The sequence below is a fragment of the Molothrus ater genome, chromosome 6 (assembly GCF_012460135.2).
Source record: "Molothrus ater isolate BHLD 08-10-18 breed brown headed cowbird chromosome 6, BPBGC_Mater_1.1, whole genome shotgun sequence".
Taxonomy (NCBI): Eukaryota; Metazoa; Chordata; class Aves; order Passeriformes; family Icteridae; genus Molothrus; species Molothrus ater.
The window spans coordinates 14,209,527-14,236,989 of NC_050483.2; the positions used below are offsets into that span (position 1 = coordinate 14,209,527).

The window sequence follows — 27,463 nt, forward strand, 5'->3', positions numbered from 1 at the left end:
AAAGAAAGGGGCCATCTTCATAAACCCTTAAAATGTGAAATGGTTTTTATTGCCCTCTTTCCTTCTCATCCTACCTGTCTTAAGGAAGTGTGAGCACTTTCTTCTGCAGCCCGAATCCTCAGGGCTCTATGATTCCATGAAACAATCTGCCCCAGGCTGGAACACAGCAGACATGCTCAGGCTGCTAGGAACATCTTCCTGACTGCTTGGTGCAAGATGCTTTTTGTTTCTCATTTTACTCATATGTAGACAATTAATCTCCAAGTGTTATTGATATCATACACAAAAGGGATTTTTCAGGAAGACTGTTGATATGCTAAAGCCATTAACATTTAGATAAAAGCATATAGAACCTGCACACATTTATATAGGATCACAAAGCACATGAACAACACCTGATAATCTTCATATTGTTTATCTCCCAGATATATTAGGCATTGATTTTAGCACATATCAGCACGTATAGCAGATCCTGAAGTTTTTACGGGAGAACCTGAAGTTTATTGTTTAAATCTGCAACAATGGTTCTGATCTCTTTGGCAACAAAGCTGAATTTGAAAAGTAGAAGAGTTTGTTTGCTTCTGTATCCTTCCAAGCTTATTTGTTCTTACTGGCCTAACACTGGCATAGGCTGCCCACAGAGGCTGTGGGATCTCCAGCCTTGGAGATACTCACACCTGGAGTACGCAAGAGCAACCTGGTCCATCTTTGAAATTGTACCAAACAACCTCCAGAGGGCCCTTCCAACCTAAATGATTCTGTGATTTTATTCTCTTCCATTTTCTTTGTATTCTATTAAATGGTTCACCTCAAAATGTGGCAAATCCATGCTTTTGACTTTGTTTGCTAATATAGAAGGTCAAGTGTAATTCTGCACTAGGTCTACCCAGGAAGGCAAACAGGAGGAACTTTTTGATTTCAGGAGAGTTTTGATAGTTTGAAGTATAGGTTATTTTTAATGGGTCTGTCCTTTGGCAGCAGTTTTGTTCAGACTATCGCACTGCATTCACTGGTAACACCCAGTCAGAAGAAACTAGTTTTTTTAACCCCTGTGGTGACTACACTGTTGAAGAAGGGACACTGAGTAACAGGAAACTAAAAGGAACAGGAAACTAATATTTTTATTATCACAGTTTCTCATGCTCATAAAGACAGGGAAATACTTATATGACATCTCTTGTCAAGGTGACACACATGACAAACAAGAAGGTAACAGATGTAGAGAGTGGAGTGGCAAGAGGTATTACCATGACAATACTACTCCAACACACAAAGAGACTTAGATATGTGCAAATTACTTAATTGGTTAAAGAAGGACTGAGCAGGGCAACTGTGGTACAAGACTTGTGAATTTTGGCCTGACTGCACTGACTATACCCCTCAATTATCCTGGAATATCCAAGAGATCTCCTTTAGGCTGAGAAAACACTGAGAAAAGCTAAAAAAACTGGCTTTGATCAGCTTGGAGAATAGAATTCTCCAGGGAGATTTATTGCTGCCAACAAGGTCTACCTGTCAATATTTAAAGGAAGCTCATAAGAAAGATGCAGATCGACTTTTTTGTAAGTCCTATTGTAACAGGACTGAGGGTAATGTTTTTAACCTAAACAAGGGAAGATTCATACTAGAAGAGATTTTTTTACAATGAAGGTGATGGAACACAAGGGCAGATTTCCCAGAGAGGTAGTGGATGCTCCATCCTTCGAAGCATTCAAGGCCAGATTGTAATAGTAATCTAACATACTTTAAAAAAAAAATTAATCTAATTCTAGTACAAGTCTTACACTGTAATGAGAATCTCTTCAAGAAAATTGTGTCCGGTGAAAGCCAACAGACGTGTGTCCTTTGGGATCAGCTGACAGGTTTATCTGAAACCTCTTCCTTACCCCGCTATCCCCCACTCCCAAAAGATCTAGAGAAGGGAACTGAGAACAGAGGCATTTGAGAGCTCTGTTTCATAATGTAACTCTTCTCAGCCTGTGTCTGGGGTTTGCCAAGAAAGTCTGATGATGCCAAGGACTCTGCTCCTTGCTGTAGAGCCCACCTGAGACTGCCACCAGTATTTACTAGCACCTTTCTGAGATCTGAAATATCACAGCTCTCACTAAGCTGAGAGCAGCCATGGTACTGCTGAGAGAATGCTGAGAAAAGTACTGCCTGGCAGCTGTCCTGGAAGGTGTGCTCTCTCTTTAAGGCAAGGAAGTAACAGAAGACCAAGTTCAGGAAAGTACAATTTCAATATGTCTTTAACCTTAAATCCCACAGACAGTCCTGAGATTTAAGTGCTTGCTTAAATGTACACTCTCACTAAGGCACTATCTTCTGTATAAGAATGGATTTTAACATGTACTTATATACTGCTTTCCCTCCCAGGCTGAATGTTAGGCTGTCTTTGCAGGTGAGACTTGGCATCTTAAGCCCACAGGAAGAAAGCTTGGCATTAAATTCACATTTAATACAGCTCTTGCCTCTCCCTGATGTTTCAGAATCAAAGCCCCTGTACTTAACCTACAGTTTAACATTTCTCTCATATCTTTCTTTCCACAGTATGTGGCATTTGCCTCCCTGTTCTTCATTCTGGTCTCCATTACCACCTTCTGCCTCGAGACCCACGAGAGATTTAACCCCATTGTGAACAAGACAGAAACTGAATTCATCGGGAATGACACCCAGGTGCGGCACTACAGGGAAGCAGAGACAGAAGCCTTTCTCACCTACATCGAAGGTGTCTGTGTGGTCTGGTTTACATTTGAGTTCTTGATGAGAGTCACTTTCTGCCCAAACAAGGTGGAATTTATCAAAAACTCTTTGAACATCATTGACTTTGTGGCCATACTGCCTTTCTATCTAGAGGTTGGACTCAGTGGCCTGTCTTCCAAAGCTGCTAAGGATGTCCTGGGCTTCCTCCGCGTAGTCCGTTTCGTGCGAATCCTGCGAATTTTCAAGCTGACCCGCCACTTCGTCGGGTTGCGGGTCTTGGGACACACCCTCCGTGCCAGCACAAATGAATTCTTGCTGCTCATCATATTTTTGGCATTGGGCGTCTTAATCTTTGCCACGATGATCTATTATGCCGAGAGAATAGGTGCTAAACCAAATGACCCTAGTGCCAGTGAACACACACACTTTAAAAATATCCCCATCGGCTTTTGGTGGGCTGTTGTCACCATGACGACCCTGGGCTACGGAGACATGTATCCTCAGACTTGGTCAGGCATGCTGGTGGGGGCCCTCTGCGCTCTCGCTGGTGTGCTGACCATTGCCATGCCTGTCCCTGTCATTGTGAACAATTTCGGAATGTATTACTCCTTAGCTATGGCTAAGCAGAAGCTACCAAAGAAAAAAAAGAAGCATATCCCGAGGCCACCCCAGCTGGGATCCCCCAATTATTGTAAATCTGTCGTAAACTCTCCACACCACAGTACTCAGAGCGACACTTGCCCACTGGCCCAAGAAGAAATTTTAGAAATTAACAGAGCAGGTAGGAAACCTCTTAGAGGAATGTCCATCTGACCGTTAACCTCCATCCCGCGTAGTGATTTAAGATTCAGCCAGACTGCTTTCTTAGAGCAATGGGTAGCACATTTATCCATTCTAGTCCCACCATCACACAGTGAATAATATGTGTGAAGTCTAGGTTGCAGGGACAAATGGTACAGTGGAGGCTGATCGGCAAAACTAAAGATGAGAGCACGCTCTAGGAGCCCAAACTTTGGTCCTGGTTAAGGGCATACAAGTCTCAAGATATTTTGGAAAGCTGTTACATCTAGTGGAAGAATTTTGAGAGTTCTACAGCTGTGTTGCTGGACTGTGTAATGCATCTCAGAGGCTCCTGAGAGCTGAATGCTTCATAGAGCAGAGTAGGAGCCAAGTACTCAGCAATTACAGAGCTTTCTGACAAAACAGGGCTGGAATTCGAAACAGCCAGATGCTTTCTCATTTGTTCCCATTTGGGACCTTTCAGCTGTTTTAAATGGCAGATATTGTACATCTCATTACAGAAACTAGGTGCCTAGTAAGTTGAAGGGACAACTATACCATCATGCATATTCATGAGACAATCCAGTCTCTTTCTGATGATTAACTGCAAAGTAGAACAACAGCTCAAATTCTTGACACTAATGCAAAATGACTCACTCTGAGACAAGACTAGATGTAAGGATGTTTATTCCATGGCATGCAAATCAATCTATTCTATAATATTGCACTAGAATTTAGCATTTAGAACTATGACGAGTTTTGAACCACATTTTCTAAAACATGCTCCTTTTGCAAGTATGGGTTGGTGAGTTACAGCTCTTTCAACCTTCTAGCAGCAAAGGCCAACTGGAAAAGGTCTGACTGGTCATTACCATCTGGTTTGGCCTAAACAGTGATTGCCTCATTCTTATTTTTAATTGTACTGATTCATGTTAGCAATAGGTGAAACCAGAGCTAAATTAACCATTCTAATTCTACTGGGAGTGGGGAGGGAAATGGAAAGAATACTAGTCACCATGGAATATATTATAATATCCCATGGCTAGTGGTTAATTATGGGAGTATCTCAGTTCTATGAGACTCCTATAGCACACAAAATTACGGGGCTCCAATTTGATTTTTTAAACCCCATAATCTACCTCTACCCATGGAATATCACTATCTATTCTATGGAGTAATTTGAAAGTAGATAACCACATTGAAAACAATGCCAAATTCATTTTTGGCAGATGTTCCAGCCAAGTTGCATAGTAGACATTCCTTAGCCTTTTCAGAATGTCCCCCTGCATTATATTAGAAAGGACAGATCGCCAGCCAAGTGATCTCAACAGACACAGAGTTCAAAACAGGTGTTTTGGAAGAGCTAGCATATACCTATGATGGTCTTGTGTTATCATTTTTTGCTTTGAAGAAAATTCTGATTTGTTACTCATTGTGAGTGAGATATTTTCTCATCATCTCATAGCCATGCATGTTGATGTCATTGTGAGAAGCACAAAGAAAGTGAGACTTTCCTTTGTGTGTGACTTCACCAATGCCAATGCTAATTTTGGAGGGGAAGAGCTGGTGGGAATGTTTCTCTTCTTTCCTATTCTCTTTTCTCTTCCTTTCTTATTTCTTTTCCCTTCTGTGCAAGTATGTAAAATCCATTCAAAAGGTAAATAGCTTTCATTTTGTTTTTGTTAAAGGCTATTTCCATTGCAACAGGCCAATCACAATTCACGTGACTGATAGACTGTACCAATTGTACCCTTGGCGCACATAAGCGATGGTTCTATCATCCATTCCCCTCAGGTTGCAAATGCTTATCACTGCTCATGTTCAAGCAGCAAACTTCCTCATAAAGCAGATGCTTTTGTAGCATCATGGATCAAGAGGGAAAGAGGGCACAGCAGTATTGTGTGTCTCCTACCATGAGCAATGTGCCTACTGCCCCATGACAGGGTGCAAGAAATGCCAGACTCTGAGGTACTTTAGCAGTCAGCTACAGAGTGAAATCAGCTCAGAAATCCCTGGCTTTATAAAGTTCCTTCCATTATCTACCCTGGTCCTCCCTGGGAACTGGAGGACCAGGAACTCTACAAGTTCAGTACAATTCCACCCTGGTATCCTGAGAATACATGTAATTTTGGTTCAATGTGGAACTGTTTTGCCACTGTCAGTGCTCTAAACTCAGCTGTTACCACAATATCTATGAAGTATTGATAGTAGCAGCAACTTATCTATTTCTGCAATAATTAAGAGAGACTATTTTTATATACATATACAAGCATATATATTTTAAGAAGCAACAAAGCACACTTACACTTCAGCTAACAAAATTGTAACACTGTAGCTGGAGTTCTGTTTCTTATAATTATTATGCACCACTAGCAGCAAAAAAATATTGCCTGCATCTTTTAGTCTCTAAATAGGGAAAGATCGATATGTGTGCAGGAGAAAAGCAAAAAATACTAACATCAGGACCAAACTGTTAAGACAAGATCTGCATTGCCTTGGATGTTAAGTTTCATTTCTGTAACATGAAGCATTCACAGTAACTGATTTGTTTTTGAAACCATTACCAGCACTATATGAAAACAGGGATTTGCAAGCAGTGAAAATCTTTAGATTGGTTAACATCATCTAAATGCAAACAACTAGCTATAGTTAATATTATAGTTGATATTGCATTAGGAACACAGAATGGGTGCCTAACTTTTCTAAAATAGTGTCCAAGTTGTCCAGCATATTACTTGTAATTTTTAACTGTAAAGGTTCAGTGTGACAGTGTCTAGGTCACATAAGATCGTGTGATTTGTATCCAATATGTTATAAAAAAACAAAAAGCCTGCTTAGTTGCTCAAGTGTAAAGGACATCACATGAAGTTATTAATTCCATATATTATTGGTGGTGGAGTGATTAAACACATCACCAAACAGGGCTGAGCATGAAGTAGTTCTACACATGAACTCTCTTTCTCATTCTTCAGTCAGCACTTCACATCTGTTCCTGGGCCATGCCCTCAGGGCCAAGGGGGCTCTACAGAGAGCTCAGCACAGCTCTGCCCAGTGCCTCCTCCCAGGATAAGGAGCACTTTCCTGGCACAGGCATGCAAACAGCAGAGTTTTGCCCACAGGCTGCACAGCTGCTGCCAAAGCTGCTGTGGTCATTTGCAGCCAAAGCAAAGATGCTTTGAATTTAAAGACTGGCAGGTTTGAATTAAATCTTTTTATTGCCCCCAACACTCTCAGCAGCTCAGTCCTGGGCTAATCTACACCTGGCAGGAGGGTATCTTTAATTAACAGCACTTGATTTTAATCTGTCAGAGTTTAAGAATGTCAGTTCCATTCTACCTTACCTCCCCTTTCTGCAGCAGCTCTTCCTGTTTTCCATCCTGTCTGATCCCACCAGTGGGTGGCTGGGAAAGCAGCAAAAGGGAGGAAAGGCATTTCAGAGTAGAGGATGGCAGAGCTAGAGCTGCAGGCAGACCTTCACCAGCAGCATTAAGAAAGGAGAAATTTCCTCTATACAAATCATTGTCTGCTTAAAGAGTGCCTGGTGAAACTGGGCCTGATACAGAGCAGCAGATTTCACCTGACCAATTTGACCAAAACTCCTTTACCTGGGGATATCTCAAGCTATAGAGAAACAGCGTTCCCCCTCACTTAACATACACCCACCAAATTCTAACATCTCCATGTCAAAGGATTAATGTTGTTATAATGCAGTGCTGTTTACAGGCCCTGTTCAAGATCAGGGCTTCATTTTGGCATCATTTTATACAGGACAACCACTGTACTGCAATCAAATACCCAACAGGCTAAGTGGACAGCAAAGATAAAATGGAAATAATCTCCAATATTTTCGGTTGACACAGGGCTTAATTTAATTGAGGAAGATTACTTGAAAGGTCTGTGGCAAAGTCACTAGTTGAATACAACTAAAAAAGCATCAGTCAACCATAGTCTATGCTTGACAACACTATGCTGGACTGTCTTTTATCTCAAGGCTTGAGTATTCTAAGCAGTCAGTATCATAACAGAAGTAAAAAAAAAAAAACAAAAAAACACCAAAACCAAACCAAACCAAACCAAAAAACAAAAACAAAACAAACAAACAAACAAAAAAAAAACCACCAAAAAACCAGAAAAAGATAGTTCCAACCACTTAAACATGACTTTTGTCCTAAACCTCACACTGTCCTACAGGTATAAGAATTTAATTCAGTACGTAGTGAAATATTTTAAGGTGCAAGTTTGTAAGAATACCTCAAAAATTGCAAAACAAATATTAAAAGCTCTCAGTTTTGTTTTTAAAGTGTTGTCCAGTTCCTCAGCCCTTCTCTTACATGAGCTGTGTGCTCACCTGCTGGACTGGTTCACTGCATGGTGACATCTCAGAGTTGTCACTGGATGAAGCAGTGAATGTAACTTCCCAACGTGTAAAAGAAATTTAGAACATGAATTCAAGAATTCATAACTTCATTTGATGCCTACAGTACTGTCTGGTGCCACATAGCAATGGTTAAAGAATGCATTCATAATACATAAGCCAAGGAGATAGGTTATTTGGGGTTTGTTCAGAGATCTACCCCACCCTTTTATTCTTTTCATATATATATTTACAACATCAGCACAAAAAAGGTTTATATTGACTTTAACATGGCCAAATTAAGAATTTCTCACCTCTCTTATCCACTCTGCATGCATCTTCACTTAAGCTATACTCCAATGATATCCTTGTGCAGGCTCTTTCACAATGTACTTGTGGCAAAATTCTGTATTCAATGCACGGCTGTAAAATACACAAAAAATTACTAGAACTGAGGCAGCTAAGAGGAGAGGGGTAATATCTGTCATTACTAACACAGACTTCAGCTTCAGAAAAACATTCTGTGGTTCTTTTACTTCTCTGCCCCAAAGTCAATTTTCAATAACCCACTCCTGGACTATCCTAATGTCTGAATAGCTAAAGTAATCCAAGTCTAACACTGACAAAAGGGAGCTACAAAGTTGCACTGACTCCAGTGTACTCCATGGTCAGATGAACTGGAACAAAGTGTGATGTTAGGAACCCATTATTTCAATGCAATTTCCTGAGAGAGAGCTGATCTCCTTTTAAAGAAATCGTGTGGAATTACCCATTCCAGCTTTATCACTCATGCTTTCTGAAGGAGCTGCTCTTTTCTCAGGGCTTCATTTTTCATCTCTTCTGTCATCATAACCTAAATAACCCTTATTCCTTGTGCAACACACTGGCTCTAACGTCAGAAGTGTGCTGAGCACTGTCATTCTAGTGCCAGTGCTCAGTGGGAGCTGGGAACTCTAGGCAGCTCTTGTCAGAGGCCCTTTCTGCTGCCTAACATTTCACTGCAGCTTGTGAACCTCGGTGGCTTTTATGGAGAACAAAGCATTGTTAAAGCCATAGGTATGTAGTTACTCTGGTGGTCCTTCAAACCTCCAGGAAGCAAATTCTCTGATCAAGTGTCTCTGAACACTATAAAAAAGGTCTCATCTAATTTTAGTGCCATAAAACCTTTTCCCCTCTCTGTAAGATGGACAGTAGATGGCAAAGTAATTGCTAAGAGCTTGGGTCTGTTTCAGCTCAAAAAGCTCAGGTGTTTAAAGGTGTTGGACATAAAAAGTACTAAAAAGGCAGTGGATATAGGGAGGTGTTTTTTCTTTCCTCACTATACTTAGCCTTCCTATTCTTTAAAATCCAAAACTCTTCACTCCAAAATAGCAAATGAGGTAATGATCACATCTTGATATCACTGATGATGGAGTCTTCGGGATCTAATGGAGAAATTGCTAACAGCTCAAAACAAAAGGAATAACACTCAGCTATTCTCATCTAACTTAATTTTAATTTGTCCGTGGTCCCCCTTATATTAGAGGAAGAACCAGGCAGCCTCCAAGAGTAATCCACTCATTTATGACCTGAGCTGTCCTCTGGGGGTGCCTTTCTCCATAAGAGATCACAGGTGACTGCAGCTCTAATTCAATATTGTCAGTTAAGTGCCTACAGTTCTGTGGAAGCACTTTGGATCTATTCCTTGCCCCCTGCCCCATGTGGCATTCCTGCAACCTCACAGCTGAGGGTCACACGTAAAGCAGAATCTATAACTAATATAATGTAATACCTTGTTGTACAATTATTCATCTGTCACTTCCTGTAGAGATAAAACTGGTGGGTGTCACTTGTACTACTGTTGACTTTAGAATGTTATTTTTTTTTTCAAAAAATAACATCCTCTATGTCAAGTAATTTAAAAACAAAGAGGAGGAGCTATGTATCCAAGCACAGTGCTTAATGTTTCATGCTTTTTTTCTGGCACTAGGTGAGATGTGAAAAAAAAAATCTAAAATTAGAAATCTCAGAAAATCTCCCCATACAAACCCTGTAGACCTCAGCTGGGGCTGAGGGTGTTTAGGGAAAGGACTGCACTAAGCTAAAAAACAAATGCAGAACTAAATAATAAATTTTAGGAGTTTTTATGCCTTAATAACCTAATGAGCACAAGGCACTTGGAGTCATGGGAAAACACAGATACAAGCACTTCAGCCAAATAAGGCCAACCTGTGCCAATCCTCCAGCACAAAGCAGATATAAATATGGTAAATCCTCTTTCTCAAGCACATGGTTCCCATGCCAGCCAGTGCAGAATGCATTCCTGGAATATGAAAAAGACACTCTTGGCATCTCTTCCTTCTGCTGTACTGAGTATGGTTGGTGTTTGCAGGACAGATACAAGAAAAGGCAATGCAACAAGTGCATTTCTGCTGCAGTACGATTAAACACACCAGATCACTTACCTGTTACTACAAAAGGCCAGGGGCAAAGAGGTGTAGGGTATGAGGTCCCAGTTCTGTGCCCAGTCCACTTGCTTGTATCCCTCTTGGACTATACTTGCTGGATATTTTCTCTGAGCCTTTTGTTGACTTGCTTGTCTGTTTATATAAACACAAAGCCAGAATAACAAGCACTCTACCATTCCTGCTGTCATTGTTCTTTGTATTCATTCATCCACGTTCCATGTCTCAGACACCTTCCATACTGTATAGATCATCATACTGTATTCCTCAGAGCAGCAATATAAGGTGGTAACATGACTCACCTGACTGCATTTTCCTGTAACCTGTCAATGATCCCCCTGGTGTTAGTGAGACTCTCAGATGTTCAGGGTAGGTATAAGTAAACCCCCAAGAGGATCAGGATGAAACTAGGAAGGATCTTCCAGAGCTCTTTGCAATGCAGGATTTCCAGAAGCAACCGTTCTCAGCTCTGCATTAAGCACATATCCAATAATGCCTGTAAATAGCAAGATGCACTGGATCGACTTTCCTAGAGCTCCTGTACTTCTCTAGCAGTACCAGTAGGTAGGCAGCCAACATACTGTCACCTCACTTCAAGAAGTAGTACCTGTCAAGGGTGATATTCTCTGGGAGTGACGTTACTATGTTGGCCGAGTTAGTACTGGGAGAGACGGTCACCACCGTCACTGGAGTGCCTTTCCTGGGGGACACGGCTTCCTGGAGGGACCCTGGTGGTGAGTAAATTTTAAAGAGGTAGGTTGGGTTGGAAGGATTCTGCATAATTCATGTAGCATACTAAATTCTGCTCTCGTGCAGTGTAAAGTCCTTCAGTACTCAGAACTTTCAAAATATGCAGTAATATAAAAACCAGGAAACTATAATAACATACCTAGATATTGATTTAATGGCCTTAGAATATTGGGGTAACTAAAATGAAGTTGTTATATAGGAATCTTAATTCTTTTACATGTTCACATTTCTCTCTTTTTTCTCTTTCTTTCGCTCTGTTTGTTAACATTTACTTGTTATTGCTCTACGTTGCTTGCGACTTGTGTATGTTACAGACTGTCACATTTTATTCTATGAAGTTTTTCTCCAATTCCCATCAACCTGAGCTCCATGTTGGGCAGCCGAGGAGATTACAAAACATTTCTTTATTGCAAAAGAACCAGGAATGTCACAGACTATAGGTAACTTCACAGAGGTTGTGACACAAAACCTGATGCGAGGTATTAATGCAAAGAGTAAGTACTTGGTATGAAAATAGAGCTATTTAGTCAAATTACTTTCTTTTTTTTCAGATAGTCTGCATGGGAAAAATTAATTTTCATTACTCTCCAGAAGAAAACACTCCCAAACCTACCAATCTAGGATTCTTGTCACTCTCATTTAAAAACCAATGGTGCCTATGTCAACATATCATTGCTCATTTTCAAAGGCTTAAACCCATATTTTCTATGCTGTTCTTCTCTCTGCTAAACTTCCTTTCACACTCTCCAAGTCATCATTTCATCATTTTGTCATCCTTTGTCTGTGGTTTAACATATCTTCTACATAGTTCTTTTTCTAATGTAATATAGTTATATCCCTTTCACTTTGAGGACCTGATTAAACAACAACAAAAATGAGTCTCCACCCATGGGATTCACATTTCTTAATCCTGTATGAGGCTCTGTAGCCTGTAAAATTGATTTCTGTAGCCAAAGATTGTCTGGCACAGAAGCATAATTGTTACTTTGCTGAATGATGTCCTGAGCAAACCATTTTGTTTTACAATCTTCCCCAATTACTCCCATAAACTAGTTTTAAAGAATGGTAAAAAGTAGCTGATAGACATTCTGATCACTTTCCAGAGGGACAGCATGAAGTTTATTGCTTATTCTTAATTGTCAGGAACTCAGAAATCACTATAGTCATGTACTAACTCAAGAAAAGCTTATTTGTCTCGGTGTGAAGTTCCTTTACTACCTGATTTGCTGTTATGCTCTGACCATCTCTTAATAAGTGAAGAAGCACAGCAGAGTTTTCAAGCAGTCCAGCATAAAAGAATACAGTAATTTATAGTGATGCAATTGATGAGTGGACAATGAATATTAATGCAGAGTAAACACTATCCAGGCAACTAAAACAGAAACAACTTGCTAACAAAAGTGGAATTTGACTTCAAGAGACTCAAGAGAGTTGGGAATTTAACTGTAAGTACTTCCTTTCCATGCAACATCTCAAAGAGAAATCATTGAATAACACAATTCTTTAGGTTGAAAAAGGTCTTTAAGGTCATCAAGTCCAACCTCTAACCCAGCACTGCAAGTCCACCACTAAACCATGTCCCAGAGTGACACATCCACACAACTTTTAAATAACCCTGGGGATGGCAACCTGACCACTTCCCTGGACACCCTGTTCCAATGCTGGACAACCCCTTTGGTGAAGAAATGTTTCCTGATATCCAATCTAAACCTCTCCAGCTACAACTTGAGGCTATTTCCTTCTGTCCTATTACTGGAGCCCACCTGGCTCCAGCCTCCTTCCAGGCAGTTGTGTTGCAGAGAGGGGTGAGGTCTCCCCTGAGCCTCCTTTTTTCCAGGCCAAACACCCCCAGCTCCTTCAGCTTCTCCTCACAGGATTTGTGCTCCAGACCCTCCACCAGCCCCATTTCCCTTCTCTGGACTCACTCCAGCCCCTCAATGTCTTTCTTGCAGTGAGGGGCCCAGAGCTGGACACAGGATTCAAGGTGTGGCCTCACCAGCACAGGGGGACAATCCCTGCCTGGTCCTGCTGGCCGCACTATGGCTGATCCAGGCCAGGATGCCCTGGGCCTTCTTGGCCCCCTGGGCCCTGCTGGCTCATGTCCAGCTGCTGTCAGCAGCACCCCCAGGTCGTTTTCTGCCCAGCAGGGTCCCAGCCCCTGTGCCCCAGCCTGTGGCCCTGTCTGGGGCTGTTGTGCCCCAAGGACAGGCCCCGGCCCTTGGCCTGGCTGACCCTCACCCAGCCGGCCTCAGCCATGGATCCGGCCTGTCCAGATCCCTCTGCAGAGCCTTCCTGCCCTCCAGCAGATCTGCACTGCCAGCCAGCCTGGTGTGTCTGCAGCTGACTGAGGCTGCCTCCATCCCCTCATCCACAAAATTGATAAATATTTTGAACAGGACTGGCCCCAGCACCAAGCCCTGGGGAGCACCACTGGCACCAGCTGCCAGCTGGATGGAATCCACTCACCCCCAGTCTCTGGGCTCAGCCATCCAGACAGTTTTTTACCCAATGAACAGTGCACTTTTCCAAGCTATGAGCACACAATTTCTCTAGGAAAATGCTGTAGAAAACCTTTCCCTCATCTACTAAGTGGGTCACCTTGTTATAGAAGGAGATATGGGATATGGGATATATTGGAGTTGGCCAAGCATGATCTGTGTTTCCTAAATCTGTGCTGGCTAGGCCTGATTCCCCTGGTTGTCCTCCGTGTGCCACATGATGGCATTCAGGACAATCTGCTCAGTGACCTTCCCAGGTACCAAGGTAAGGCTGACAGGCCTGAAGTTCCCCAGATCCTCCTTCTGGCCACTCTTGTAACTCAATGTCACATTTGCCAACCTCCCCAGCACACCAGTTCTGCTGATAAAGGATGGAAAGTGCCTTGGCAAGCAATTCCATGAGCTCCCTCAGTACCTTTGGGTGGACCCCTCTGGCCTGAAAACTTGTGTCTTAATGTTCACTGACCATTTCCCCTTGGATTATGGGAGATTAATTCTGCTCCCCATTCCTGTCTTTCAGCTCAGGGACCCAGAATAAAACTGGCCTGACTATTAAAGATTGTGACAAAAAAGGTGTTACATACCTCAGCCTTTTGGTCACCCTCTGTCACCATATATCCCCCCTACAATAAAGGATGGAGATTCTCCTTAGCTCTCCTTTTGTTGCTAATGTAGTTATAGAAAGATTTTTATTGTCTTTTCGGGCAGTAGCCAGATTGAATTCTAGTTGGCCTTTGGCCCTTCAAATTTTCTCCCTGCATGACCTCATGACATCCCTGTAGTCTTCCTGAGCTGCCTCCCATTCTTCCAGAGGGGAAAGTCACCCTGTTTTTTCCTGAGTTCCAGCCAATCTCCCTGTTCAGCCAGGCTGGTCTCCTTTCACCAGCTCATTCTTTGGCACACAGGGACAGCCTTTTCCTGTGCCTTTAGGACTTCCTTATTGAAAAATGTCCAGCCTTCCTGACTTCTTTACCCTTCAGGATTGCCTCCCAAGGGACTCTGTCAACCAGGCTCCTAATGTCTGCCTCAAGAAGTTCAAGGTAGCAGTTCTGCTGACCCCACTTTCCTACTCTCTAGGAATCAGAAACTGTATCATTTCATGATTCCTGTGTCCAAGATGCCTCCAACCATCACATCACCCACAAGCCCTTCTCTGTTCACAAACAACAGGTCCAGTGAGGTATATTCCCTAGCTGGCTGACCTGGGAAGTAAAATCTAGGTATATAAAGTCAATGGATATTTTCAGATAGCAAGCAGCTCTTAACTCCTCCACAAATGAAAGTAAATATCTTTGAATACTTGAATTCTACTCCTACTTTAATCATAATCATTTGCTTAACACAAGAATTATCAGGCAAAAAGTGCTGCTGCAAAACCAGGATGCAAAAAGGAATGTAAAATCCTTGCTTTTTTTTTTCTTAAGAAAAAGACAGCTGGGAAAATCTGTCCTCCAGCAGCCTCACGGCTGCTCTACTTCCCACTTCCAGATAAGAGCCTTGTAGCTAAGAAAAGCTAGAGCACAGCAATTCTCCACCCTCACCTCAGCTGTGCCACCCCTGCTCCTGTAGCTTTCTGTCACGATCCCAAAAGCCAGGGAAACCCATCTTCTCAAGAAGAATTCCCCATTGCCAGCAGAGTATGACACAGATAATGTCTGCCACAGTAACAATCCTTTTACATCACCAGGAGAGTGTGACAGGACTGAAATACAGAAGAGTAATTAACTCATGGAACACATGCCAATACTTTCTTCAGGGAGTCAGCTGGATTAAAGGTCTCTGCTCTTAGGGAATCTCATGGAGATCCTTCTTCATAAAACTCTTCAGGCAGCTACTGTAAACATTAATGGCACATTTAAAATGAAAATGACCCTCATGTTCTGAAAAAGAACCAAAGGACACTCAGTTGATCAGGGCTGGGACTATCCACAAACAGTAATAATGGCAGTCCCAGGTATGGATCAGGACTATAAGAGCACCATTGAGATCTAGAGAAGTGGTGGGTTAATTTTCAGGTGTACATAGGGTGGGGATGTGAAATGTAACTTTACTCAGAGAAGACTTCCTCAGCAGCAAGATCTTCATCTTTCAAGAAACTTACTTTCCTGGCCCTGTTGTCAGCTTCTCCTGCCTTCTTCCTGCCTGTCAAACCCTCCCCTCCAAACAAGCTCTGAAGTCACCCAATGTCTGTTTAGGAAAGCTATAGGTACTCAAGCTCTGTCCTTATCTCTTTCAATCTTTAAACAAGGGTAGGAGCAACACTTTCTCTGTTCTTCTGGAGGAAATTGTCAGTCACCTCATTTGACCAGAAAACCCCAAAACTATGTCTCCTATTTGCTCTGTTTCTGATCTAGAGCTGAGAAAACCCCATTTTCTTTAGCAGAATGTGGACAAATCTGTCACTGTGCATGTGTTCAGACATTGACTCGTGGGTGACTATGCTTGGATACCTTGCTATGGATTGTGAGGTTTCTCTCCACGCTGTTTCAGTCAAAGTGATCCTGTAAACACTGAAAATTATCCCCTCTGAGAGTACCTTTCAACTCATCCAGTCTTTGGAGTAAGTGACCACTGCACAAGTCTGTAAACACATGGGAGAGGAAGACGTGGGGGTTTGGGGGCACAGCTACAATCCTGAGATGAAGCAGGGAGAATTGCCACCACCCCTGACCCCAACATGACTTCTGACAATACCTACAGGGTAGGCCATGAACTTGTTTCTTGGCAGCTGTTGGAGAATGGCAGTGTTTGCTCCAGGGAAGAGGACTGGGGTGACTTTCCCCATGCAGGAACCATTTCAGCCCAAGTGCCACATTTCTAAGCATAGATTGAGGTCAATAAACGTATCATACAATTATGTCCACTGATACTCTGAACATAAGGTGCAATTCAAATAGTTGGAGAGTCAGTGTCAGACTCTTGATTATAATCAAAACCAGCAGCACTGGTAAAACCACTGTAACAATTTACAACCATTTGCTGTGGCAAAAGAGATGAGTAATGGAGCAGCAGGTACATGGGCAGCTCTACTGTGCTTCTCCACAATAAGCAGAGTACATAAATGCAAAATCCAGCAGTTCTCCTAAATAGGGATATTTTTCAGAATTCTTTCCCCCCACTTTGAAATCCAGCATTTGCTTGGAAACACACAAGGCATTTTAATGTACTTTTCTACAAATGAAGAGGGATGAGATTGGGAAAAAAAAAAAGCAAGTGGAAACCACACAAATGATGTAGTTGTGACACAAATTATTCACCTGGGAAATATGCTGAATATTTTCTTCACCCTCTCAGCCAAATCTCTGCAGGAGAATGTTTTGAGCTGGTGCAGTTAGCTAGGTATTCACAGATAGGACAATTAGGGAGATAAAGTGCCAAGCTGAGAGTCAGAAGATTTTGTTGTAAATAACCTCTTAGCAGTAGGCAAGTGTTGTAAATAACCTCTTAGCAGTAGGCAAGTCACCTCACTGCATGGTAGTTTTACCCATCTGTAAAACAGAGATGATATATTGACTTCTCTTCATAGAACAGAACCTAAAGAACAAAAAATGCTGATGAGCCTAATTCAGATTCTGCTAGCAGGGATGGAAGGGCTCATGAGTTTGTTAGGCCAAAATCAACCCTTAGAAGTTTTAAGCACCTAGAAATAGTTGTCATTAGTATAACTGGACTCAGAGTCACCAGACAGCAATGCTTGCACAGTTTTTCTTTATCTGGAGTTCTCAAACACAGGGTCAGTCTTGGAAAAAGCAAACATGTAAATAGAAATTTAAGAAATCAACCTGAAATAATGTAATTTCATTCCATCTTTAGACCTTATTCCTAAAATTGTTCAGCATGTCAATCTGCTAGTTAAAACAACGGGAACTTCTAACGGTGGACTGATGGTATCAGTGATGTTTATGTTTTCTTTACTCCTGTAACAGAGTAATCACACACCTCCAGAGAATTAGGTGCTGTAGCTAGTGGTTTGGAACACAACTATTCTACTTAGCACTTACTTATATACACCAGCAATAGATGCAGTGTCCTGTGCTGGCAATTTCTCTGCTTCCTAAATATTCACCCAAGTTGTCATTGTGGATTAGCACGGCTATCCAGAATGTGATCCCCGAGGCATGGCCCATGACTGTAATGTTCAAGGGACATTAATAGGATAGTTCAGTAATTTGCCCACATCTCCAGCTTCTCTCTTCTTTTCCTCTTGAATGGAAATAAAATAACAAGGTTGTGGAATTTTAACAAGCATAGAGGAAAAATCATCAGTGCTAAGGGACCCTGAAGAGGCTGTAAGAGCAAGTTCCAGTTCAAGCTACTAGAGATTTATAATGCAATTTAAGAAATTAATTTGAAGAAGGTCAATTTTGTTGCCATTCAAGCACAACAGAGCCTGCAAGCTGCTCCCAAAAGAATCAATGGCTGTTACCAGTGAGCAGCCTGACCCACAACCACTCTGCTCAGACTTGTTTTGAGCTCCTGAATGGATCAATTTGCCCTCGATCACCAAGAATTTCATTTGCAAACCTGGGCTCAGGAGCAGCAGTGAGTGTCTCAGAGATTTCAGTGCAGAGCTCTGCTGACTCAGCTGCCTCATTTCAGGATTAGAGCTACCAGCTTGTAGCAGTAGAGGCTTATGAAGCAGCCCAGTTCTTTGCTCCTCCCCAGGAGGACTGCAGCTCTCCCCAAACACAGTTAAGTGATTTTTAAATACATGGCTCAGTACCTGCAGTGTCACGGTTTCTATGGCAGCCGCGCCAGGTTTTTGTTCAGAGTGGCATTAAATAGTGATTCTTATGAACAGAAAGAAATTGCAATGCAGTGAAACCTTAAAACTTAAGAATCCTATTGAAATTAGTGTCTACAAGTATTAAAACGCCCCTACAGCTTTTGCCACATTTTTAAATGTGTTGAGAGACCTAATTATTTCATTGCTCACAGAACACAACAAAACATTACTACATCCCTCTCAGGGGAAATAATTGGCTGATTCTACACAAAGAAAAATGGAGGCAGAGGTGAGATGTGCAGCAAAGACAGTTTATGTTGTGACAAACCAGTGACACCTAAATAGAAGAAAAATTAAGGCCTAGAATGCAATTACTGGTGCATGATAGGTGCACAGTGCATGTCATGTACACCTCTGTGTGTGTGTGTGTGTGTGTGTGTGCGTATGTAAAGTAACAAACATAACTTGAAAATGCTTCTGCCTTCTACCTATCTGTTGTCCATCAGAGGATCAAAATCATACCTCCAAACTCTACCTAACTGTATTTTTTTTTCTTTGAGGCTTGTTTTATTAGTTGGCTTCAAAACAATTGCAAATTAAATGATGATATTATATAGCATTTAGAACAAGCTAATACATCAATGTAGAATGGGAACTGAAATTAAGTCTATCCATTGAATTTCTTTCCTTAAAGACTTGCAGGATCACCCATTGCCTTACAGTGTCTAGGTAATAAGCATTGTGCAACCGAGGTGTAGGATGCTGCCAGTACTGCTCAGTTAACATATCTCAGCATTTGTGGAGCTTCAGAAAGCACATTTTGACTGTTTTTTCTTCCCTTCAACCAAAATACTCATATTGAGCCGTGCCATATTTCGAGTATATTCTCAATACACTTAATTTGCACTTTAAAACCCTAAAAAAATCCTACACTAAATAGCACTTTAAATTGTTTTATAAATGTAAAACCCAGTCACACAGAGAAAACATATGATTCTCAGTCTATCCTCATGGGAATGTGTGGAGCAAAATAGGCAAATCTGACAACCTATTGTCACTATTTACAGCCAAGAGTAAATTTTAATCTATCTAGTTTCCAAATTCATGGCCTGCTGTAGTGTTTTGTGTATGTAGTGTCCTGTGGTGGCATTGCAAATACTGTATGTGTTTCAGAGGAGAACATCAGAAAATGGATTGGGTTTTCTTTAAATCCACGTTCTGCTGTCGTATTTCCATAGTAACGTACTCTGTGTGTCTAAAACGTGTACAGCCATTCTGCATGACTGATACTGGAGATGCTATAAAACCATCTGGGTAAATTTTGGGGAGGGGAAGAGCAGGAATTTCCCCCTCAGTAATACCGCACACAGGTGTAAACCAGCACAAACAGAATATACTCAAATACTCAAACAACTCTCAGTCCACTGCCTCTCCAGAGCTCTGAGCGACAGTAGGCTCCATGACAAACAGGTCATCCATGCACCATCCAATGTCATGCAAAAACATACTCTGATTTCTAACGCGGTCTTCTGCTCGCAGGACTAGGAACCACTGCACGCCCCCTTCTGAAAGGGCCCCTCAGTGCGGACGTACAGGTGGCTGCTGTCACACCTAACGGGATCATCTTTTGTTTCTCCTCCCACTTAACAGACTTTATTTTATTTTGGTGCAGTGCACATGTACGCAGTGTCTAGGACAGATGTGCTACCTTTTAGAGTGTCGCTATAGAAGTCTTTAGCTGTGAACCCTTAATTTGCAGCTGGAACTCTAATAAACAGTGCATAGTGTTTCAATAGCCTTCTGCTTATATGTTTGAAGATTCGAAACTGAATGGTGAGGTGGCCAAGGCGGCGCTGGCAAACGAAGACTGTCCCCACATAGACCAGGCTATTACGCCTGATGAGGGCCTGCCCTTTACCCGCTCTGGCACTCGGGAGAGATATGGACCCTGCTTCCTCTTATCAACCGGGGAATATCCCTGCCCGCCTGATGGAGGAATAAGAAAGGGTATGTAGCTGGGGCCCTGTACCACATAGCTAGCAACTGGTTTAAATAACTAAGAGAAAGTCAGCTTAGCTGTAGCACGCGATAGTGCGCTTGCTGTAGAGATGCACGTTTGGGCTGGAAACCACCACCTGATGTCTGCATTTGGAGTTTCTAACCTATTTCTTTCAGAAAGAAAAGCCTGAGGAGCTGTAACTACCCTGTGCAGATATGCTAGGCAGTCGAGTCTTCCACCCCAGCTGGTGCAGGAAGCTTTAGTGGAGGATGCTCTACTATGTCCTTAAATTAGCCCATCCCATAAGGAGAGACCAATTAATGTATCTATCATAGCAATGAAAGTTTGCCACTTGGAAAGCTCACAGAGCTTATCAGACTCTGAGGAGCACAGACTTGGAGGTGGCAGACAGAACAGATAAAACACAAAAGCAAAACATACTCAAGAAAATAAGAAATTATTATTTAGTGACCTTAACAGAGCACTAAAATGAAATATTTGGATATTCATAGCTGGTTAGTTCAAGAGAGAAAGAAAAGCATGGACATCTGTTGGCACAGGTTTCTTAAAATCAGAAAATAATCCATCTAAAATCCTTTCATAAATAAATCATTATTAGTTAGTTTCTCAGACTTCTGACAGGTATGAATCTCTCAGAAGTAGTTTGCTAATGGCCAGAATAATCTATTTAGCAACAGAAGTAAAATCCCATTAAAAAAGCATTCCCTTCTTAAAAGAGACTGTTTTGCTAAATAATTTAATGTGAGGCAACCATACAAACCCAAAATTAGATCTACATCTATATGCATCAAAGGAATGGGAAAATTGGAAAAGAACTCACTCTCTTCGAATCAGTGTTTACCACTGGTGTACTGTATATAGTATAAGATAGAGTCAATATTTTAAAACTGCAAAGACTGTATGACATAACCATACACTGAGTATGGAGTATGGAATTCCCATGTGCCATTGTATGATGGGCAATAGTTATAGTAAATGCCAGTTACAGATAGTGTATGTATTTATAAGTCTAAAGCTTATCATCAACAAAGATACAGTAGGACCACAAGACTTTCATATGAAAGTATATCCTCTAAAATTTACCTTTGTAGCAAAGCGTTTTACTTGATTCTGTATTGGATAAGCATTGGCCGTGTTCATTCAGCCTGGGCGAGTTCAGGTGGTTCCAGTGGATCAGGGGAACACTCCAAATGGCACATCCTTTGGGATGGGGAATGTATGGTTTTCATGATGCACTGCAACCTCCTCTCGTTCCTGAATGAAACAGAGGCTGGTTGGCTAAAGAGTAATATACGTCAGCATATTGTTGGCCTGTTTGAAACATGTTGAGAGCATCTTAATTGTTGTTCCAACAGAATTTCATCCATAGTTTGTGCAACTCTCTGTACACTTGCTGAGCTGTTTACGTGCATGCCTGAAAAAGAAGGGGGGAGGGAGGGAGGGAAATTGAATGCATGCAATTTTGTTTTCTTTCTTTTTCTTTTCTTTTTTTTTTAATGCTGAGAACAAAGGAGTAGTATCTCTACAGCAACACATTCAATTCTATGGATTTTGCTGCCTTGTCCCCCTCCTGCCCCACAAAGATACCACAAACCTTAATTTTGCCTGAGGTCACAATGCATGAAGTGGAAGGGAGAGGTATGTGTGAGTGTATGACGGAGACATAGAAAATCCCTCCCACTGACTCTTCTTTTTTTTAGGGTACAACCATGTTGCTGCCTGTAGGATCAATTACATAGCCTGACCATCTTGAGAAATGATGATTTTTTTTTTTTTAAATGTACATATTTTAAATTTTTTCTGTATTCCAACGGCCTTCTGAGTCATGTTGCAAGCGATACTACTCTCGGCATGTCCGTGCATGCAGATGCTATTGAACTGGCTACGATGTTGACCTCATTCTTAGTCCATTCTGTCATTGATCCAATGCTGTACTTTGCATTTTTCTTTTAAATGAAGGTTACGAAATGTCACGGAGCCTTAACAGCATAGCTGGCATAAGTGGAAAAGCGATAGGATTATCCTCAGTGTCTGCGCCCTACAGCTCTCCTAGCCCAGTGAGACGTTCTTGGTCTCCCATCCCATCTATTTTGTAGCATGGATCAGTAGCAGAGAATGGTCTAAAAAGCTTTACTTTCAATTAGCCTATGCGATGTTGCATATAGTCCAGGTGACTAAGTCTGAAGATGCAATGTCTCACAGTAGCACCCGCTGCAAACGGTGTTACTTCTGATGCTTAGGTGACAACACTCCTAAATAGCACTCAGATGACAATAGGCAGGCATTGGCGTAGCACTGGTGGGCCATACGTGCTGCATGGTATCACTACATAGGATGAAGGGTAGATGCACCAGATGGCTTCCTTCCTGGTGCATCCTGCTAGTCTATGCTTATTGTGGCTAATGGTGGATCTACTGGCTCTGTATGGAATGGGTTAGGCGTTTAGTCGATGCTGAAACATGCCAACGATGGAAGATTTTGCTTTTCTCAGGATATTTTTGAGCCATAGGAACCCTGCAGGAGTTTGAGCAAACGAGCACAGTAGGATGAAACTTTGCATGGGCACCTATTTTAAGCTGAAAGCAATACTCAGACACACTGTAGAGAGGTCTCAGTCTGGCTGACTGCATGGGAAAAAAAAATCCTGTTGAAGAAGAATATGGCTGCCTCTGCATGTAGCTATCTCACCTTTTCCTCCTTCCTTTAACACTAAGATGCCGAGCTTGATGTGAAAAGCGCAGGGAAGAAGCTCAAGTACTGATTGTATTCTTTACATGCAGATCTTTGCAAAGAAAGTCCAGTCATTGCTAAATATATGCCAACAGAGGCAGTCAGAGTGACCTGACAAGGCAAGATGGAGATGAACATTGATGGCTAATAAACATCTCTGTGGAACTGTGCAGGCATAGAAGACCTTCTCATTTGGACAAAGTTAACTCGCTCCATGCAGGTTTTATGGATGATTCTTCGTGGTTCTGGAGTTGTACTAGAGATGCAGGCTTTTTCTACGGCCAAAATGTAACAAAACTGTAGAAGACCTTTCTTTTTTTTTAATCTATTTTTTTGTTCCAAAGCATGACTTGCATGAAGACAAAAATGAAAATGAAAAAAAAAAACCAAAAAAACAACAACAACAAAAAAAAAAACCACCAACAAAACAACACACACACAAGAAACACTGCAAATGTATGATTAAGGAGAAAAAAGAAAAAAAAAAAGCAAAGTTATATATTTTCTTTCAAAGCTCTTTACTTTTACATACATTGTTGTAGCGAAAATGTAAAACATTATAAAACTGTACATTTCTTTGCTATGGATCGCTTCTTTTTGTATACAAGATAAAGAGTAATGGTTTTAAAAAGTGCAATCAGGCAGTCATCGGTCATATTGACCACGCCTTCACAGTTCATCACACCGACATGGAAATCAAGAACTTTTAATCCAGCTAGAAGTGTATAAAAAATAAGAAAAACTTTTTCCTGTCTGTTTTTGTTGGCATGCTTGTGACACATGGGACCTTCCTTCGGACCTGACAGTAAGAGCTGGTTAATTTTCCAGCTCTGGTTATGTTGTATTTTATCGATGTATAGATCCAACGTAAAGACCCTTCATAAATTGTTCATATTAAGTAATCAGTATGAATTTTAAACAAAGAGGTGTTATTTTAAAACTGGGACTTATAGTACAAAATCAGGAAAATACTCAAGTATAAATGGTCTCAAAGTTTAAGAAACAAGACAACAGCATTGTATGCAATTTAGTACTGAGTAAAATGCATGCACAATGTTATGCAAAACAATTCTAGCATGAAAATAAATTTTGTATCATGGTTTCAGTGCCTGCTGTATAGTGTAAAGGGGAATCCTTTTCTGAAGCAATCAGGGGTTTCCAGAGACTTGCTTCTAAAATCTTGAATAAATACAGTGTTCTCAACAGAAATGTAGGAGAAAAGCTTGGTATTGCTTTGGTTCTACAATGCTAATTTTGGTTAGTAGATAATAAATGAAGCCTGCAAACACTTGATACAACCGATGTCTAAAGAATTCACACCATTAGTAATTTTACAAGGGAAGATTAAAAACCCCTATAATGATCTAGGTATCTTCCTTTTCCCTCCCCAACAATAATAAATGTTTGTCTTTTTAGCTGATTAAATGAATTCAGTTTTTCTTACTTCTTCGGGCCCTGTCCTTCACTTGTTCATCACTGAGCCACACCACTTCACCTGATCCGAAATGGAAAGAAATCCACGTGTCCGAGTCACACTTGATTTGCCACACAAAACACGCACCAGTAAGATCTGAGAAACACAATGGGATTAAGTTTCATTTTAGATGCTACAAATGACAACCATGGACTATGTGCCAACAGCATTGTAGTTGACTGAGCAATTTTGGTAAAGTACTTCTATAAAGGAAGGATACACATCTTTATCCTCACGTGAGGAACTTCAAAAAAGCTGGCAATCTTCTAGGCAACCTACAGCATCTGCAACTACTGACGGGAATGGAAATGTAAAGGAATAGTATCCTCCCTATAGCCTGAAGGAAGTAGAGATTAAACCCAAAAAAAAAAAAAAAAAAACCAAACAGAAGAAACGCTCATGGCTCTGGTAAGTGCTAAATTATACACAAAAAACCCCCAACTGCAGCTGGACCTTGTCATCACAAAACTCTACTCCAAAAGAAACACAAGGAAGACCTCAAGCTGTGTTTTAGGAATAGAGGAAAGGCTGTACATAATTAGAGTACTCCTTTGTAGTCCTTGATACAGCATTAAGCACTTGATTTCTGCTTTAGTTTCTCCCAAGAACTATTTTTCTCACACTGTTTCTATGCCGTCATTCTCAGAAGATAAATTTCTTACCTCCAGAGGTAAGATCCAGATTCATCCAGGATTTGCTTAATGAACAACTTTTCCTCTTATAACGCATTAAGAATCCAGAAATAGATTTATCTACCCCATTTTTTATTTAACACTGACTCAAGGGCCCAGTGCTAATTCTCTGTTACCATAAGGAATACCAACAATTCAGCCCTGTAAATCCTATGTAGGTCTTCACCTTCCACTGCACTTTGCATCTATCTGAGCCTTAGAGGACAGGCTGGGGACAACTGTCATTCTGTGCTACATTTTACATTCCTCACTCTCGTTTTAATTTAGATTCCCCTCTCTGCTCAGTCTGATTTGAGGTAACCATGTCTTCTGGGTGACTTCTATAAACCCTTCAGAAACAGAACCATCCACTGCCCTTCAAGAGATGCTATAATGCTTAAGATCTGTTTGACCCCAGAGCTCCCCTTGCACAACAGTGGCAGCTCTGACAACACAGGGTGAGGGAAACAAGAGAAGTGGAAAATCTCACAAGTTATTGCATTGAATCCTAAGGGAAATTTACCACATCATCCCAGCTGCCTTGCAGTTAAGGAGCTTTTGCTTGGGTACTATGATTAAAACATTAACTCCTTCATGCCTGCCCCCTCTCCCTACAGGAGGTGCATGTCTTTATTAAAGCATTAAAACTATCCATGTGGGTAGATTCTGACTTCAGGCTTCAGTAATGCCACCAGCTACTCCTGAGTTCACACCATTGCAAGTAAGAGCAGAAGTTGGTTTTGCAGCTCAGTTATATTCTGCCTGTTTCCAGCTGTAAAGGAACATCTGTGCTTCCTCCTCTGTAAACTCAGCTTTTAGCAGTGAGTTCCCAGCTCTAAGACCCAGTGCTGGCCCTTCATCTGTACCCACTGGCAAGTAATTAGTGGCTTATTAATTGCTAACATTTAAAGCTCAACCACAACTTCTACATACATAGCTTTTCCTCTGACTGCATGAAGGTACTCCTTTTTTCTGGACCAACCTGATGTGTCTCCACAATTGAAATTTCAGACAGAAGAAATTTCTGAGAAGAGGTTTCTGCTTTCTCACTCCACCAAAAAAAAAAACAAACCAAAAAACCCTATCTAAAACCACTGTGATAACAGTCAAGTGCAGCAGTCATTAATCTGGATAAAGTGATTTTTCATGTAAATTGCCTCCTCTCTCCTTAAAGTTTCAGGGCCAAAAAGAAAATACATCACTGAAACAAATGTCTGCTAGGACAAATGAGCCAACTGAAATACAGAAGAGAGCAAGCAGGGCTAAGGCAAGAGCATTCAAAAAAGAACTGAGCACAAAGCTGCCTACAAAAAAGATATCCTGAAGATATTACCCTGCCAGTTTGCATATCCCTTTCATAATATCAAAACAAGGCAGCATACTTTTCTGCTTTACATATAAATCCTGGAAGGAACTTTGCCTCTGAGCTCACACACAAACTACCTTCACTTCAGGAAAACATGCTTAAATGATGCAGGTTATTTTTAAGTGACTCACTTACTTGAGTTTGGGCATAAAATACCTGTCTGTTCAGGACTCCCAAAGCCTCTGCATTCATCTAGGACTGTAAGTGCCCAGTTTTTCTCCTAGGAAATACAAATGTTCATTTGCAATCAAGAACAATATTTGAATTCAAATTTAACCAAATGTTAAAAAACAGGTCCAGAACTGCATCCCTTGACTTTCGTTATCTGATAAAGCAAATGCTATTACAAGATATATTCCCTGTCTCAGCCTGGCAAAGCCAGGTTTTCCACTCTCAGCATTCACCTGAACATTTAAAAAACTTCATGCAAGTGCCTAGGTCCAAACATCTCCAGACACCAAATATTAAAAGTGTGTGCTCCTAGGGTTCTGTCGTTTTTCCTGCTGCCCAAGCTAGAGATTCCTTGGGCAGCAAAAGGCAAAATGTTACATTTGTGTTAGCTCAGCTGTCACTCTGAGGTACCTGCAGTGCCTCTGGACTCAAAGGGCTTAGCAGGGATGACACAGCCTGTGCAGAGGCTGCTGACTGTGAGTCACAGCAGCACAAGAGCACGCAAGGCTTAAGCCCAGGGAAAGCAGCTCAGCAGGGGCCACGCTTTGCTGGGGTGGTGTCAGTGCAAGTGGGTGACTGGAGGAAAGGCAGTAGCTCAGGAGGTGGGAAATGAGAAGGACTCAGGATGAGTTTGGAAAATGGGTTATGCAAGCAGGAGCAGTGGAAACAGCAAGCAGCAGAGAGTGGGAAAGAAGAGCAAGGAGAGAGGGAAAGAATGGCAGTGAGATTAACTCAAAATAATCCTCAAGAGCCACTAGCCTACAAGGTAGGGCCTTGGC

At 41.5% G+C, this 27,463-nt stretch overlaps 1 protein-coding gene across 6 annotated transcripts in view; it reads left to right on the top strand.

Moving 5' to 3' along the window:
* KCNC1 (potassium voltage-gated channel subfamily C member 1) overlaps positions 1–27,463 on the top strand; it is a 123,225-nt gene that overhangs the window by 81,277 nt on the left and 14,485 nt on the right. The window contains exons 2-4 of one of the 6 annotated variants that reach the window (XM_036383311.2): positions 2,548–3,481; positions 20,071–20,259; positions 21,973–22,348. In XM_036383311.2, coding sequence (XP_036239204.1) covers positions 2,548–3,481; positions 20,071–20,259; positions 21,973–22,016 — 1,167 coding nt within the window. In that variant the 3' untranslated portion in view covers positions 22,017–22,348. Of the gene's footprint in view, positions 1–2,547; positions 3,482–20,070; positions 20,260–21,972; positions 24,446–27,463 lie in introns of those variants that run through there. The other 5 variants (XM_036383309.2, XM_036383310.2, XM_036383308.1 and 2 more) reach the window with 5 other exon arrangements.